Below are 16,022 nucleotides of genomic sequence, written 5' to 3' on the forward strand. Positions count from 1 at the left end.
TCAAAAACATCAGATTTCAATGTTTAAGGGCTAAGACCACTGGCCTGAATAAGTGAACTCTTCAGGTCGACAGGGAGATCCTTTAGTGGTTATACGGCCCTATGGTTTCTTTAACCACAGACTAATGAAGTTCAATTGTCAACTCCTTTGTGAAGTATTCCTAATTACCTCAGTCCACAGTCAACTTTCCTGTAGGTTATATTCTATACAATGCTGTCTATAAAGGTTCATTTTCTACCATTTTATATGTAGTCTACTTGATTTGATTATAGGCTCCTAAGGTCAAGAATCTTATTGCCTGCCTAGAGCAGGGAGCTGAATTAATATGTACTGATGGATCATTTGATCTTGTTTCCAAAGACTGTTGGCCATAGTGCTAGAGTTACTTCAGGTCTGGCCTAACTATTGCAAGATCGCTGGCTAGCCACTACATAAACAGATCAGAAACAGCTGAAGAATATTCCTTCTTCATTATGCATCAAATTTAAACTCAGCAATTTATTTGAGCACTTTCAATATGCCACGTACAGTCCTTTGGGTCACAAAAATAGTATGTACTTTTTGTAAAACAACTTACAAGTTCTAGGCACAATGTAAAGTACTTTATATACATTGTGTTATCTAGTGATTTTAAAAATCACATTAAACAAGGGACATGATTATTCATTCCCCTTTTACAAGGAAACTGGGCCTATTTGCTCATGCTTACGTAGAAACGTTTACACAAGAGAATTTGGTTCAGCCATAGCATTTGGGCTCCAATATTTGAGGTTTTAAACATAACTTTGGTCAAAAGTAGGTTGGTCTGGAGCTTGGGTTGATCAGGAGCAACCAATCTGAAACAGGAAAAACCCAAGGATGCAAGTGACTGCATCACTTGAGGTACTGGCCATAAGAAAACCGTTGTTCACTGCCTCTTTTTTTTTTTAATATTATTTTACAATCTACTTTTTATTTTTATTTATTTATTTATTTATATTTTTGGCCGCATTGGGTCTTTGTTGCTGCATGTGGGCTTTCTCTAGTTGCAGCGAGCGGGGGCTACTCTTCGTTGCAGTGCGCAGGCTCTAGGTGTGCAGGCTTCAGTAGTTGTGGCACGTGGGCTCAGTAGTGTGGCTTGCGGGCCCTAGAGCGTAGGCTCAGTAGTTGCGGTGCAGGGCTTAGTTGCTCCGCGGCATGTGGGATCTTCCCGGATCAGGGCTTGAACCTGTGTCCCCTGCATTGGCAGGTGGATCCTTAACCACTGTGCCATCAGGGAAGCCCTGCTCCCTACCTCTTATTCAAAGTCCTCCCCTTGCCTTCCGGATCCTGTACAATCTTTCTGCTCTCATGGCTATGGCTGGTTGTTTCCCTCTCTTCTTTCTAGCCCCTCATTTTTTTTTTTTTTTGAGTATAGTTGATTTACAATATTGTGTTAGTTTCAGATGTACAGCAAAGTGATGCAGTTATACGTATACATGCATATATATCATATATACATTCTTTTCAGGTTCTTTTCCCTTATAGGTTATTACAAAATATTGAATATAGTTCCCTGTGCTATACAGTAGGTCCTTATTGGTTATCTATTTTATATATAGTAATGTGTATCTGTTAATCCCAAACTCCTAATTTATCCCTCTCCCCACTTTCCCCTGTGGTAACCATAAGTTTGTTTTCTATGTCTGTGAGTCTATTTCTGTTTTGTATATAAGTTCATTTGTATCGTTTTTTTAAGGTTCCACATATAAGTGATACTATATGATATTTGTCTTTCTCTGTGTTCACCCCTCTTTTAATGCTCATCCTCCAAACATAGATGTTCTTCAAGTTTCTGTCCTCACACCTGTCTTTCTTCCTTTTATCTAGTGGCACTCAAAGTTTAGTGTGCATTGCCATTGTCTTAGGAGTCATCAAAAATTCAGATCCCCAGGCAGGCCCCAACTCAGGTTTAGTGACTTAGAGTTTCTGGGGGAAATGACTCAGGAATCTGCATTTTAATAAGCAGCCCAGGTGAGTTTAATATGGATAGAGACCCATACTGGGAAACAGAGCCTCTACCCTCTCTCAAAGTCCTCATCTGCTCCGGCACCTTCCGCAATCACCTCTTTGTAAACAACTTTCCAATCATTCTCTCTAGAACAGAATCATCACACTGCAGACTCACATTCCAACTTTGTTAGTGACATTCCCATTTGGATGTCCTGCTGGCACCGTGCGCTTAGTAAACCCAGAACCAGACATCCTCTTGCCTCCAAATTATCAGTTATTCCCCTTGAATGCCCTGTTTCTATTGACAGTGCCTCACCTGTCTCCTAGCACCTAATGTTATAACCTTACTCAGAGTCATCTCGCACCTTCAGACTTCCTTTCAGTCCCTAGGTCCAGTCAACGATGAGTGCCTGACTCTCTTCCTCTGCTGTAAAGCTTCCATATATCCCAGTGGGTCCCAGCCCCCAGTAGAGCTTTAAAAGAATGATGTCTGGGTCTCCACTGAGACCCATTAAATCAGAATCTCTGGAAATGGGCCGTGGTAATTAGTAGTTTTAAAAATTCTCTGGGTGATTCTAATGCCTCTGCAAGGTGGGAAACTCTGAAGCAGTCCTCACGGTTTCATACTGATAAGATCACCTAGAGACCTTCATGGTCTCCATCCCCAGAGACAATGATTCAATTGTTAATTATTGGGAGAATCGGGAGAGGTGATTAGTCAACAAATTTGAACAGTTATCCAGAGGAGACAGTAAGAACCTGAACTAGGTGGTGATGAAATAGAGTGAACAAATGGGAAAGACAATGCGGAATTATGAGCTTTAAGACTTGGAAACTGGCTGATACAGGAGGTGAGAAAGAATGACAGATGCAAAGGCAGTGACAGACACAGTGACCATAAGTTTGGATAATAAGAATGCTGATGGTGAGAAGCAAAGGCAGGAGTAAAATCTTGTTGTGGAGGATGGTTTGTGTGTTCATGAATGGATCTGGTTCTGCACTTGCTGAGTTTTAAAGTATTGGTGGGGTAGGTGGAGGTGTCACTTGCGTAGTGGAGGATTCTCAAAGTGTGGTCCCTAGATTTGCAGTATTGGTATCACCAGAGAATTTGTTATAAGTGCAAATTCTTGACATCCTCCCCTTCCACCTTCAACCTGCTGAAGAAACTCTGTGGCAGGGTCCAGCAATGTGCGGTTTCACAAGCACTGTAGGTGATTCTGATGTCACTAAAATTTGAGAACAACTGGCCTAGAGTAGCAGTCCTTAAACTTCATCATGCATCAGAATCACCAGGAGAGCTTGTTAAAGGCAGTGTCCTGAGTTCAGGGTTTCTGATTCATTAGGTTGGGGTGGGGCACATGGGTTGGGGTTTGCGTTTCTCACAAGCTCACGTGTGGTGCCGATGCTGCTGGTCCAGGGACCACACTTTGAGAACCACTGGTCTAGCAGTCAAACACAAAAGAGATCTCAGCTAGAAATATGGATTTGGGGGTCATCTACATAACAGAGGTCGTTCAAATCTTGACTCTCTTTACCAGACAACGGTAGTTGTCTCCTAATGAGTTTGTAGCCTCCTAACAGGTCTCTCTGCTTCCGTAACACCCCAAGCTATTTTGCATACAAAAATCAGAGAAATCTTTATAAATCATAATCCTATTTATTGCACTAGCTGCATACAATCCTCCACGGCTTCCCATTGCTCTTATTTGAATTCTATACATAGCCTGATTGTTCCTGCATGATTTGGCCCCTGCCTTTCTCTCCAGCCCCATCCCCTGTCACCTCCCCTCCCTCTCACTCTGCTCTGGCCACCCTGATCTTCTTTCAGATCCACAAACATATCACTTTCTTTCCTACCTGAGGGCCTCTGCTCACACTATTCTCCTACTAGATACACTCTACCCTAGCTCTGCAGACCACCAACTCCCCTCATCCTCCTGAGCTCAGTTCAGATGTCACCTTCTTTGAGACACTTTCCCTCCTTGTCATCCCTTGTTATTTATTCTCTACTTAACCATGTTTGTGTTCTTTATCACTCTTGTCATAATCAGCAAATATCATCCGTGTTTGTTTCCTTGCTTATCATCTGTCTCCCCGTCTAGATTGTAAGTTTCCCTGGAGTGGGGACTTCTTGACTGAACGAATGAAACGTAGAAAGTCATATTCATTCTTATGTCCCCACTGGCTAAATAAATACACGCTGAATGAATGAACTGAAGAGAACTGAGAAAGGAGGCAATCTAGGGAATGTCTATATGTTAGGGGTAGAGGAGAAAAGAAGGCTAAGGAGAAAAAGAGGAGGCAGAAAGGTAGGGCACTTTAAGAACAGTGCCCTAATCGCCATTACAATTGTATATATTATATGTATATATATATAATATACACACACACACCTACACACACATGCACACACACATATATACACATACACACATATATGTAGATACACATACATACACAAGGACAGATATCTAAATCTCTATATCCAGCTGTATGAATAGACATTTGGAAGAGAACATAAAATAACACTAGAGAAAAAAAAGTTTCAAAGAGGCAGCATTTTTTCTTTTATTATATTTTAAATTAATTCTTTAAAAAATTTTAATACAAATTTTAAAGGTAAAGAGGCAGCATTTTTTTTTTTTTTTTTGCGGTACGCGGGCCTCTCACTGTTGTGGCCTCTCCCGTTGCGGAGCACAGGCTCCGGACGCGCAGGCTCAGCGGCCATGGCTCACGGGCCCAGCCTCTCCGCGGCATGTGGGATCTTCCCGGACCGGGGCATGAACCCGTGTCCCCTGCATCGGTAGGCGGACTCTTAACCACTGCGCCACCAGGGAAGCCCAGAGGCAGCATTTATAATCAATTACCAGATCTATGAAAAGGAGAGACTGAGCACTCTGACAAGGCCAAGGGTCAGGAAGATTATTTATGGGCAAGAAGGTGTTTTCATTTCACTAACACAATCCAATAGGTGAATTAGAGTTTACCAAAGTTCTTTCATCATCAATTCATTTGATCTTCAGACAAAAATCTCAAAAGACAGGCAGGACAGCTCTCACTATTTTTAGCAACATGATGAGGAAGTAGAAGTAACAAGCATAGACTGTACTTTCAGGAAGTTTGGTGGTATTTCTCATTACTAATTTCATCTGAAATAATAGATATCTACTATTTATACAGAGATTCTTTAAGGCCAACCATAATATGAGCAAACAGTTCCAGGGAACAATAGTAACTTAAAAACAAACCTCCCTAGAGCATCTCAGGTTTCCTTCCTAAATGGAGTATTTGATTCCAATAGCATTAGAATCTGGGAAGATTTTACAATAGTACTGGGAAACAAAGGCCTTTAACTTAGACTGTTTAAAATGGTAACAATTCATTTTTCCCTCTGGCTTAATCAAGCTACCAATCTAAGTTTAAAGGAACTTGTACATGTCAGCATTAGGCACGATCTTTTAGTTCCTAACATCTGAACCACACTCTGATGGACCAAATGTGGAATTTATTATTTGTCCAAATAGCAAACATCAACATGAAGTCCTTAGTAGAACTGAAGAAATAGAACTGGGAGAGATACTGTTGGAGAGAAATGCAATTATTGCTCAGGGTGTTCAAACTTGGTAAAAACTATCTGCACTGGTTGCCTATATCCGTTAAACCTCATGGTTGGAAACAGTTTTTCCTTCACAAATCCTGGATCCCTGGGATTACTCCAAAATCAAGCTCATGAAATAGGAAAGAAGGAAGTGAGAATCCTCTTGAAAGTGTTTTCATTTCGCTAACACAACTCAATATGTAAATTATAGTTTACCAAAGTTCTTTCATCATCATTTCATTTGATCCTCAGAATCTCAAAACAGGCAAGGGCGGCTTTCACCATCATGCCCTGAGGCCCAGGGAGGTCAAGTGGATTATCCCCTAGTAAGTGGCAGAGTCAGGACAGGAGTCCTGGGCTTGCTTCTGCTTCTAGGTACTGTGTTCTCCTCTCTACACAGCACACAGCCTAACCACACTCAGATTTTTTTTTTTTTTTTTTTTTAGGAAAAAGGCTCTCTCTCTTCCTTGTGATATCACGTTGCACCAGCAGGGCGTTTGGCCTGTGCATGCCTGGTCACCTTGCAGAGTCATAAAACAAAAATAACAAATAACAAACAAGACTTGAATGTACCAAGACATGTGGCACAGGTAGTAAGTGTTCCAGAAGGTCAGGAGGAAGAGAAGAAGACCATTAATCGTGATGGCTTTAATTCTTCTTAAATATTTGCTCCACATAGCCACTTTCTCCAGGGTTACAATATATTTAAAAAATACGTTAGGGATACCTCTAGGACTTTATTGATTCTTAGAGGATTTTGAAATACGGGGCCAGTGATGGATGAGAGATGAATCATGACTGTCTACACAGCTTATGACATAGATGGATTAAACTAGGGAGATGATAATTGGGCAATTAGAGCTAAGGGGAAGAGTGGTAACTTGGCTTTATTAATAGTGTTTTTTAAAAATTGAGTTTTGTGGTGAGAATTTTATTAATATCATTGAGAATATCAGTACCAGTTTCTGAATGGATAAACAATAAAGCATAGAGATGAGCTGCGTGAACTGAGCAAAAGAATACTTTCAGAACAGTTTAACATTTGAACAGTTTGTCATAACAAAAGATACACACACACAATAACAGATACAACAACAGATGTAACACATACAATAACAGATATCTGAATGTCTGTTTCTAGCTGTATGGATGGTCATCTATTAGTTCATTTATTATTAGGTCATTTATTTACTATAATATCTTATGGAAAAACCTGGACGAAGTTTTTTGGCCAACCCAATAGAATACTATATAAAACATGCTGCTTAAGTATATTTATGCATATGTAAAAATAATAACTAAGGTTTGTTCCTGTTGAGTAATGTGAAATTCTGCACCTGAAAATTATGATGATACTTTTCTCAGAGCCAATATATGAGGGTAGTGAACAAATAACCTGCATATCCAATCTCTCCCTGCTGGGTAGACAGCTCTTTCTTGCTTTCTGTCTCACTCTTTTTCATTCCCTCACATATACCCAGACACAGACCGATGAACACACCTATCATTACGAAGCTCGGTTTAACAAGAGTTTAAAGTGTTCAACTGTGCAGACCACTATACTAGGTACTATCGGGGAAAAGAAAAGCACAGATGAATGAAGAACAATTCCAAAGCCTCCTTCTGCTTTCTGAGTATGGCTTTGAAAGTGAATTTGAATCTTAGTTCTGACACTTATGTACTCCATTATATTGGGTAAGTTCCTTGTTTTCTCTGTACTTGTTTTTTTTTGTTTTTTTTTTTTATAATTTTGAAGTGAGAATAATAATAATATCTACTTTTATGGGGTTGTTAAGAGGATTCAGTGGGATAATGTGTGCAAAACATTTTGAACAGTGCCTGTCACAGAGTAAGCTATTACTGTTGTCAGTATAATTATATTATTATTTCGAAGATCTTATACTCCAGAAGAGAATACAGACTTAAACATAGCTGAGTCTAACGGAAACAATCAGCACATAACAAAGGCATGATCAAAATGCTCTGCTAAGTGGATGTGTGTGTTTAAACCCACAACACCCTAAATTTAGCCTTGGGAAGAAAGGAATAGACCAAGCAGAGTTGATCATTTTTCCAGGTTCTATAAATATTATCCCCTTTTGACACTAAATGAATAATGATGTCTTCAAAACATCAGTTAGATGCAGCACAGAATCATATATGGGAAAGTGGTCTTGCTTTTAAATTCAGCAAGTTGGCCAGCTCAGCAGAGGGAATTTCAGAACAGAAGGAGGAAATGGAATGAATAGTCTTTAAAGGGTCCCATCTACTTCTGAAATTCTACGATTCCATGGTCAAGATACTTGATGGAGTTTCCAGAGACATAAAAATAAGGTAATTTGTAAAAATAGGCTTTTCAAATGGTAGTTCCCTCACCTTCTTTCCCCTATTTTTTCTCTCGATTATCTTTTGAAGAACTGGTCTTGGATGAAAATTAACATTCACCTCGTGAAGAAAGAGGAGTTATTCTGAATGAATTGGGTCACCAAAGGAGGAACTCTATTAAACAAAGTCCTTGGGGAAGTGAATTATTTATTGATTTGGTTTGTGGTCGAAAGCTGAGGTGTATGTTGAAGGAGAATGGAAGCCTTTTGCCATTGCATATTATAAGGAAATTAAAGAGAAAGGCAGTGGGAATGCATATTTTAGAAATATGGGGGTAAACAGGACTAAGTATTGTATATTAATTATGGTGAGAGAGGGCAGATGAGAAGAATGTAAACAAGAAAAAAATGCTGATGTTTGAAATTTGCTAAAAATAATCTAAAAATATTGGCTCATGTCAACAAAATCTGTTACTTTTTTCTAAGGCGGTGAACAAGTATAAGAAGCTCCTTTTACATGTTTTGCTTTCTCTTTAGTTCATTCATTCATTCATCAAAAATGTATTGATTATTCATTACACACCAGCCAAGACTAGGACAGACATGGTCCCAGTCCTGATGAGGGTTAAATTTTTAGCAACAGAAGTGGCCAGAGAGAAAAGAGAAGAGGAGCCTGGACAACCCAAAGTGAAAATCCATTTTTTGAATAATAAAAACTTGCTGTATAATCTAGTAATCTAAGCTTTTTTACCATACTCCTCGATAACAATCTGGGCATGTTCAGCTGATTTCAGTAGTAAAATAATAACATTTGTGAGAAAGCTAACGCCATCAAAAATAAATATAGATCCAACTCTAAAGGGGAGAAATTTGAGAATATTATCCTCTTGAAAAAAAATGATCAGTGTAGTGTAATTTGGTTGTGATGGATGGTTCTTTCCACCTCCCAAGGTGGATCGTGTGGTACATCAACAATTTAAATTACTCCCCAAATTGGACCCGGACTCTAGGAATTACAAAAGGGGTATTTTCAAAAGAGGTCATTGCCTAAACAATTCCTTTAATCAACAGTCAGAGGATTTATTTAGCTGATGGTGCCAAACCTTCTTCATGAAGCCTATGACGACGGTGCATCCCTCCCCTAAGTCCCCGTCCCTCAAAAGAGTAAGAGGATCAAATGAATTTTTAAATGCAGATTTTGGTTTATAGAGTTCTTTTTCATCTTCTGGAAAGTGATTACCAGACTTAATCAAGATTCCTCTGTGTATCATTAGCTAATTTTAGCTTCCTCCTTTTTAAAAAAATTGAATTTTATTTTTTTACAGTGAGTTTGGGAGAGACCAGTTTTAAGTCCTCTGTGGATTTCATGGTTTTCAGTTCAAGCCTTCAGGGAAGCTCAATTTAAAAGTAGGAAAACAGTAATTAAAAGTGATTAGGACAAGAAGTTTTGGTGCTATGAAATGAGGACGCAATTCTCCCCGTCATAAGCCAAACCAAGAGGCAATTTTTGGTTTTGATTATGGCTTTACTTGCAATTTTAATAAACATGAACCAGTATTCAAACTTCTAATATCCTGCTGCTTAACTATTTCCAAAGAGCTCTCCAGCTCTTTTAAACAGCTTTTGTTTTAAACTTTTAATTTGTTTGGCTCAGCCTCACCTTAGAAAGTTGTAGCTTCATGGTAAACCCTTTTATAAGTTGATTTCCAGAATCCTAAGCGATTCTTTCTTTTCCCCTCCCAGCTAAGTGTTTCCTCATGTGCCCAGATCGTTGGTGCTGACAGCTTTCCTGCCTTGTTTTATCTGGTTCTCACAGTAAGGACGAGAGACAAATACAAGAACGTGTCCAGTGTTGACTAGATGCGGCACGACTCCGCTGATACTTACAGCTCCTCCAGGAAGCGGAGACCGTGCAGAGGATTCGGGGGAAGCTGACTGATGTTGTTCATACTCAGGTCTCTGGAGAGGAAGAGAGGCAGTGTGTGAGGAGTGGCGTCTGCCACCACAAGGCAGTCCAGCTGTTCAGTTCACACATTTGCAAGCAATACAGCCAAAGGAACTCGTTGTGTTGCTTGACAAATGAATCGCTCTTTTGCACGTTAAATATATTCCTTTCCTCCCATGTCCCCCCCCAACATCATGGGCTCTCAGTCAAATCAGAGACCCTAGGAGGAGCTGATACGGAATTCAAAATGATAGACCATTCATGGGCATGGTTGTAATTCTTCATGTTTAAAATGACCTGAGTAGACCAGCAAAGGGAACAGACATAACTCAACCACCCTAGACATAACTCAGCGTCGGGTCCTGCTTTAAATTTTGTGGCAAAGAGAAATGTCTTCACCATGCAATTCTGGAAGTCCTCTTTCTCTGGGACTATAAGCACCTTGTAAAAACAAATGTTTTGATTCAAAGAAACTTAAAAAAACAAAACAAAACAAGACAAAAAGCCTATTCCCTCCTTCGAACATGTTCCTTTTGCAGGTTCTCGGATTGCATTAAATAAGTGAAATGAACCATAAAACAAGGGTGTAATGCGATCCTGCTCTGTAGCACACTTCCTGCTGGGCCTGCACAGTAGTTCCTGGCACAGGAAACAACAAGCCACTTTGGGCAGAACTCAATCAATTTTTGTTTTAAGCGAAACTCCGTGTAATTAGATTTTATTGTTTTTAATTTTCTATTTCTTTACTGTCTCCCACATAATCCTACAGCATCACTGGTATATGCTGTCTGTATCTCAGCGGCCAAAAGACCAAATGATAGGCAGAGTCTACTCAAGACCAACTAAGACCGCATAACAGTCAGCTGAAGGTTGACTTGAAAAATGACATGCTCAAACGCCAAGACTCAGAGCTAATGCCATTATAATCTCAGAGCGGGTCTACATACTTAAAATTTATCTTGAGATAAGATAAGGAGCTTATTTTTATTATTTTTAAAAAATGATTCAGTTGACATATAACATGGTATTAGTTTTAGGTGTACAACATAATGATATATGTACATATTGTGAAATGATTACCACAGTAAGTTTAGTTGACATTCATCACCACAGAGTTACAAAATTTGTTTTCTTGTGATGAGAATTTTTAATATTTACTCTCTTTAGCAACTTTCAAATATACAATATTGTATTATAACTGCAGTCACTATGCTGTACATTACATGCCCAAGACTTATTTCTCGCATAACTGGAAATTTGTGTCGTTTGACCACCTGTGACAATTTCACCCAGGAGCTTTTATTTTTTTAACATCTTTATTGGAGTATAATTGCTTTACATTCTTGTGTTAGTTTCTGCTGTATAACAAAGTGAATCAGCCATACATATACATATACCCTTATCCCCTCCCTCTTGCATCTCCCTATCCCACCCTCCCTATCCCACCCCTCTAGGTGGTCACAAAGCACCGAGCTGATCTCCCTGTGCTATGCAGCTGCTTCCCACTAGCTATCTATTTAGCATTTGGTAGCATATATATGTCCATGTCACTCTCTCACTTCGTCCCAGCTTACCCTTCCCCCTCCCCGTGTCCTCAAGTCCATTCTCTATGTCTGCGTCTTTATTCCTATCCTGCCCCTAGGTTCATCAGAACCATTTTCTTTCTTTCTTTCTTTTTTTTAGATTCCATATATATGTGTTAGCATACGGTATTTGTTTTTCTCTTTCTGACTTTCTTCACTCTGTATCACAGACTCTAGGTCCGTCCACCTCACTACAAATAGCTCAATTTCATTTCTTTTTATGGCTGAATAATATTCCATTGTATGCATGTGCCACATCTTCTTTATCCATTCGTTTGTCGATGGACACTTAGTTTGCTTCCCTGTCCTGGCTATTGTATTGTAAATAGAGCTGCAATGAACATTGTGGTGCATGACTCTTTTTGAATTATGGTTTTCTCAGTGTATATGCCAAGTTGTGTCACCCAGGAGCTTTAAAAAAAAATCCGGATTATTCTTGTTATTGAAGTGGCCACAACCATTGCACCTAACCAGCAGATTTCAGTGTTGATAGCTTGATACCTTTATCAAATATTAACTTTTAATCAGTGGTGCCAAGAACTAAGGGATCGTTCACTCTGTGCCTTTAAAAAGTCATGAGCATGTACAGGGAAGATAAAATATTTTGCTAAATGTTTTAGAGTATGGCAAACCCCCAGAGTTATTAATTTTAATATTTATTAATTTTAATTATTAATTTTAATATTGTTGGTAAACAATGATGTAGCTGAATAAAATGCTATATTCTCAAGCTAAAACTAAACAATGCTAAAAATATAGACTAAAAAAATTTGTATTGTCCAGATATTCAAAATCTGATTTTTTTTTCCTGGCACTGTTTAGATAAGAGAGCCAGATAATTGATTCACAATTTTAGTTCCCTGTGCAGATGTTTCTCTGAAGTAGCAAGGTTGTTTAGTTCACTGAACAGGCATATATTAAACTAAACACTACAGTCTCTGGATTCCTTACAGTGTCTACATAATCTCTGCAAAGACCTGATATTTCTAAAGCATATTCACTTACTTTTAACTGATATCCCACTTATTTCCTAAAAGGACCGGGTGGTTTGCTTCTAGAGCATGTTTATTAGTAACTTAGATCAAACCAGTCTCAAGACAGCTGGTGTGGATAGCACTGACATTCCTCTCCTCTCGTATTTCCCTGTGTGATGTGCAAATCAGTCTGGGACAAACACTGATCTTGTCTATTGCAGAAAGCTCTAAATAGAACAAGGAAATTTATGTTTAAGGAGATTCATAAGCACTCCACATTATTTTACTATTTATTACCCGATTTCAGGCACCTGGAAGTGAAGCTGACATCAGCATTCACTCTCAGGGTTCCCCCTGGAGCATTTTTATGGTGGAGCAGCAGAAAGAATACAGGCATTGTTAGTGTACAGTGTCTTGGGTTTGAATCCTGGCCTCCTCATGTGCTAGCTGCACGATCTTGGGAAAATGGACCTCCCTGTTCAGGCTGCCTCGTATTTAAACAAGGGTGGTCCTACATTAATAGTTTCATACCCTATGATAGCCGTTTCCAGTCAGGAGGGAGAGACTTAATTTGCTTCTTGAAAGGGAGAGTACCTCCCTTTCCCAACAGGAAATTAATCACTTCTCCCTGTTACCTGACATTGTGGTTCCTCCCAGAAAATGAGCTTGTACATTCGGCCCTCCATATCCGTGGGTTTCGCATCCCAGATTCAGAGAGCTGATTGTATTCGTTGAACTACACCATTTTACATAAGGGACTTGGGCATCCTCAGACTTTGGTATGCTCGGGGGCTCCTGGGACCAATCCCCCAGTCACACCGAGGGACGGCTGTATTGCTAAACCGACCCTTTACGACTTGTTTTCTAATATAAATTGTTTACTTTCTTTTTCTTTTTCTTTTTTTTTTTTATTGAAGTGTTGTTAATTTACAATGTTGTGAAGGCGGTTTTCTTTTAAAGAGCTGCTAACAATGCAGATAAACCTATGGCACAAAATTTAATAATAACAATCTAAAGTAAAATGAAATAGACGTTTAAAACATGAATCCAAAGTGGGTAAGGTAAAAATTAGTCGCATTCACCTTTTCTGTGTGCACCTTTTGCATTGATGTTCAAATGCAAAGTGCTGAGCTAGCGCTTCAAATGGAAGCGCTAGCTCAGCGCTTCCCAAGCTGCCCATGGTAAAAGACCAATGAAAAACAAGTTCTACTTTGCTGTGGACTTATATTTTTATAAAATTAATTAATAGAAAAGTGAAATAACACAAAGATATGCAAAATACAAGCCTCAATATTTTGTTATGTGACTTGACAGATTATTCAATTTCTGTGAAAGTTTCTAAACCTTTACTCTCAAATCCTTATCTGTTGTGGATTAGTAAAAAATAACCCTGGCCTGGGAGGGGTCCTCAGACCATGCCTTTTGGTGAGCAATGCTGTTCTTGCCTTCGTGTCAAGAAGGGCAAGACTTAAATTACTTTTAGCCAGTTCAACTTTGAGTAAAACATGATAGAATGAGAATGTTTCGCTGCTAGAGAGGACTGGCACTCAGCAGGGTGAGGTCGCCCACTTAAAAGGGAAGAAAATGATATTCACGGAGTTGAGAGGTCTCCAAGTCACAGTGCAGAATTTAATGGCAAAGCCCCTGGGCTGGAGCCTAGAGCTCTATTTGCCCTTGGTTTTTTGCTTTTCCTTTTTTCCAACAAATTTTCCACTCTGTATAAAAACATCCTCATTCTCACTCTTAAATTATTTTTTAAACTTTTCTGTTTTTTTCTTCTGTAGTATTTGGTCTTTCTGACCCCTGGAACACATATAACTCTAGCAGAATAAAGGGATCTTAAAATAGCTTCCAAATCTTTGCATTACTTACTTTTTAAACTATCATTTAAAAAAAGTCCCTATTTTGCACCACATTTGACCCACGGTTCAGTTTCCTAAAATCAGTGAAGCAATGTAATGCACTTCTTTAAGTTTTTTCATCTTTTGCCAAGATGTTGAAATTAATTTTGAAGAACTGGTCACTAGGTAAAAGGATTTCATCAGAAATGGAGGATTCATTGTGACAAGATGGTCAAATATGTTAAACCATTCTTCCCTGTCTCTGACCCAGCTCTTGTCTACACTGTGTTAATGACCACATCTAGAAATCTGGAATAGGATTTGCAAAGTTCCATGGGAGCAGCTGACTATCTACTGGAACCATTGCCGGAGCTTTAAAAAATATAGATGCCTGGGTCCCATCCCCAGAGTTTCTGAGTCAGTTGGTCCGGTATAGGCATTGGGATTTTAAAAAACTTCTCAGGTTATTTGAATGTTCAGCGAAGGCTGTGAACAGTGCTTAGGAAGAACTCTTTGTAAATTTCTAGATGGGTGCTCTGAGTTCTACAACTCACTCAAAATTTAGGAGGCTAACTAAAGATATTGTTTCCTCTGGGCAGAGAGTTCCACACAAGCAGACAGTATCTTTCTCTTGAAAGTGTCTTTGTTGCTTGCAACTCTATCATTTATTTTTCTTCATGTGACAAAATATTAATTGAGCATTAATTGTGGTCAGGTCTAGGAAGACAGTGGAGAAGAAATCCCTTTCCTGCTGTCCCTATGTCCCTAAGGCACCCAGTGTTAATTCTGCTACAAAGCTTGCTCCTGCATCTGGCCTCACTTCTTCCTTCCTGGCTGCTACTTTTGGTCAGGTCCCTGCTCTGTTGATAACTGTTCTACTCTCCTGTTTACCGTGCCTCCTCATTCTAGGTCATCTTCTACACCATGGCCAGAGAGGTCACCCTGAAAAGTCCATCCGATCATGTCACTCCACTCAGAGGCATTGCTGGCCAATGAGAAAGGCATCCCCTCAGATGATTTGGAGAAGCGCTTCCCCTCTGGGAGGGGAGGGTGGTAAATTAAAGAAAAGGTCATTTGCCTCCTGCAGAAGCAGCCAGGGAGCAGAGTGAGTGGGGTGGCAAAGAGAGCTTGGCTTGGAGTTCAGCCCCCCATGGAGAGCTCCGGTACCAGGCACAGCCTGCACAACCACACCCAGCTGGGACTCCCCTGCCTGAGAACTTGGGTGGACTTCAGGCCTCTTAGAGGAACCAATGTCCCTACCTTCGTAGGCTCTTCACAACCTGGCCTAAAGCATGTTTCCACCTTGATCTTACGCCACCTTCCTCTCTGCAACATGTGTTCCAGTTACACTGAAAATCTTTCTGTTCCTCTTTGCATCTGTCTTTACCCATGTGATTCTCTTTCCCTAGAGTGCATTATCCTCTCTATTTCCAAGTGACTACTCCAGTGCTTAACAGACCCCCATGTTTCAGACACAAACTCTTCTCTTTTCAGCTTAGTTGTTCTCTATTTCCACCTCTAGTCCTTGGATACTTCCAGGATCAAAGACTTGTCTTAGCCTAAGATCATACATCGACCTCCTGGATCACTATCTCACCAGCACCCTGAACTGTCTTTTGTTTCCCACTACTGGCAAAACCCCAGCTCTGGGAGAAAACCTAATTCATCTTCTCTTTTACTATCTCAGTGGACTGAGTGCCACTAGAAAAGAAAAACTCACAAATGTGCAGATTAGTTACTATAAATTCATGGTCTTTGTGGGCTCTCTACACCGCTGCACAGTCCT

General features: G+C 39.7%; 1 protein-coding gene across 3 annotated transcripts in view; it reads right to left on the reverse strand.

Annotated features, from left to right (window-relative positions):
- LGR5 (leucine rich repeat containing G protein-coupled receptor 5) overlaps positions 1-16,022 on the reverse strand; it is a 119,672-nt gene that overhangs the window by 52,092 nt on the left and 51,558 nt on the right. For all 3 annotated transcript variants that reach the window (XM_079936325.1, XM_079936324.1, XM_079936323.1), the window contains exon 2: positions 9,781-9,852. In XM_079936325.1, coding sequence (XP_079792451.1) covers positions 9,781-9,852 — 72 coding nt within the window. The remainder of the gene's footprint in view (positions 1-9,780; positions 9,853-16,022) is intronic.

This window comes from Stenella coeruleoalba (assembly GCF_951394435.1).
Source record: "Stenella coeruleoalba genome assembly, chromosome: 11".
Taxonomy (NCBI): domain Eukaryota; kingdom Metazoa; phylum Chordata; class Mammalia; order Artiodactyla; family Delphinidae; genus Stenella; species Stenella coeruleoalba.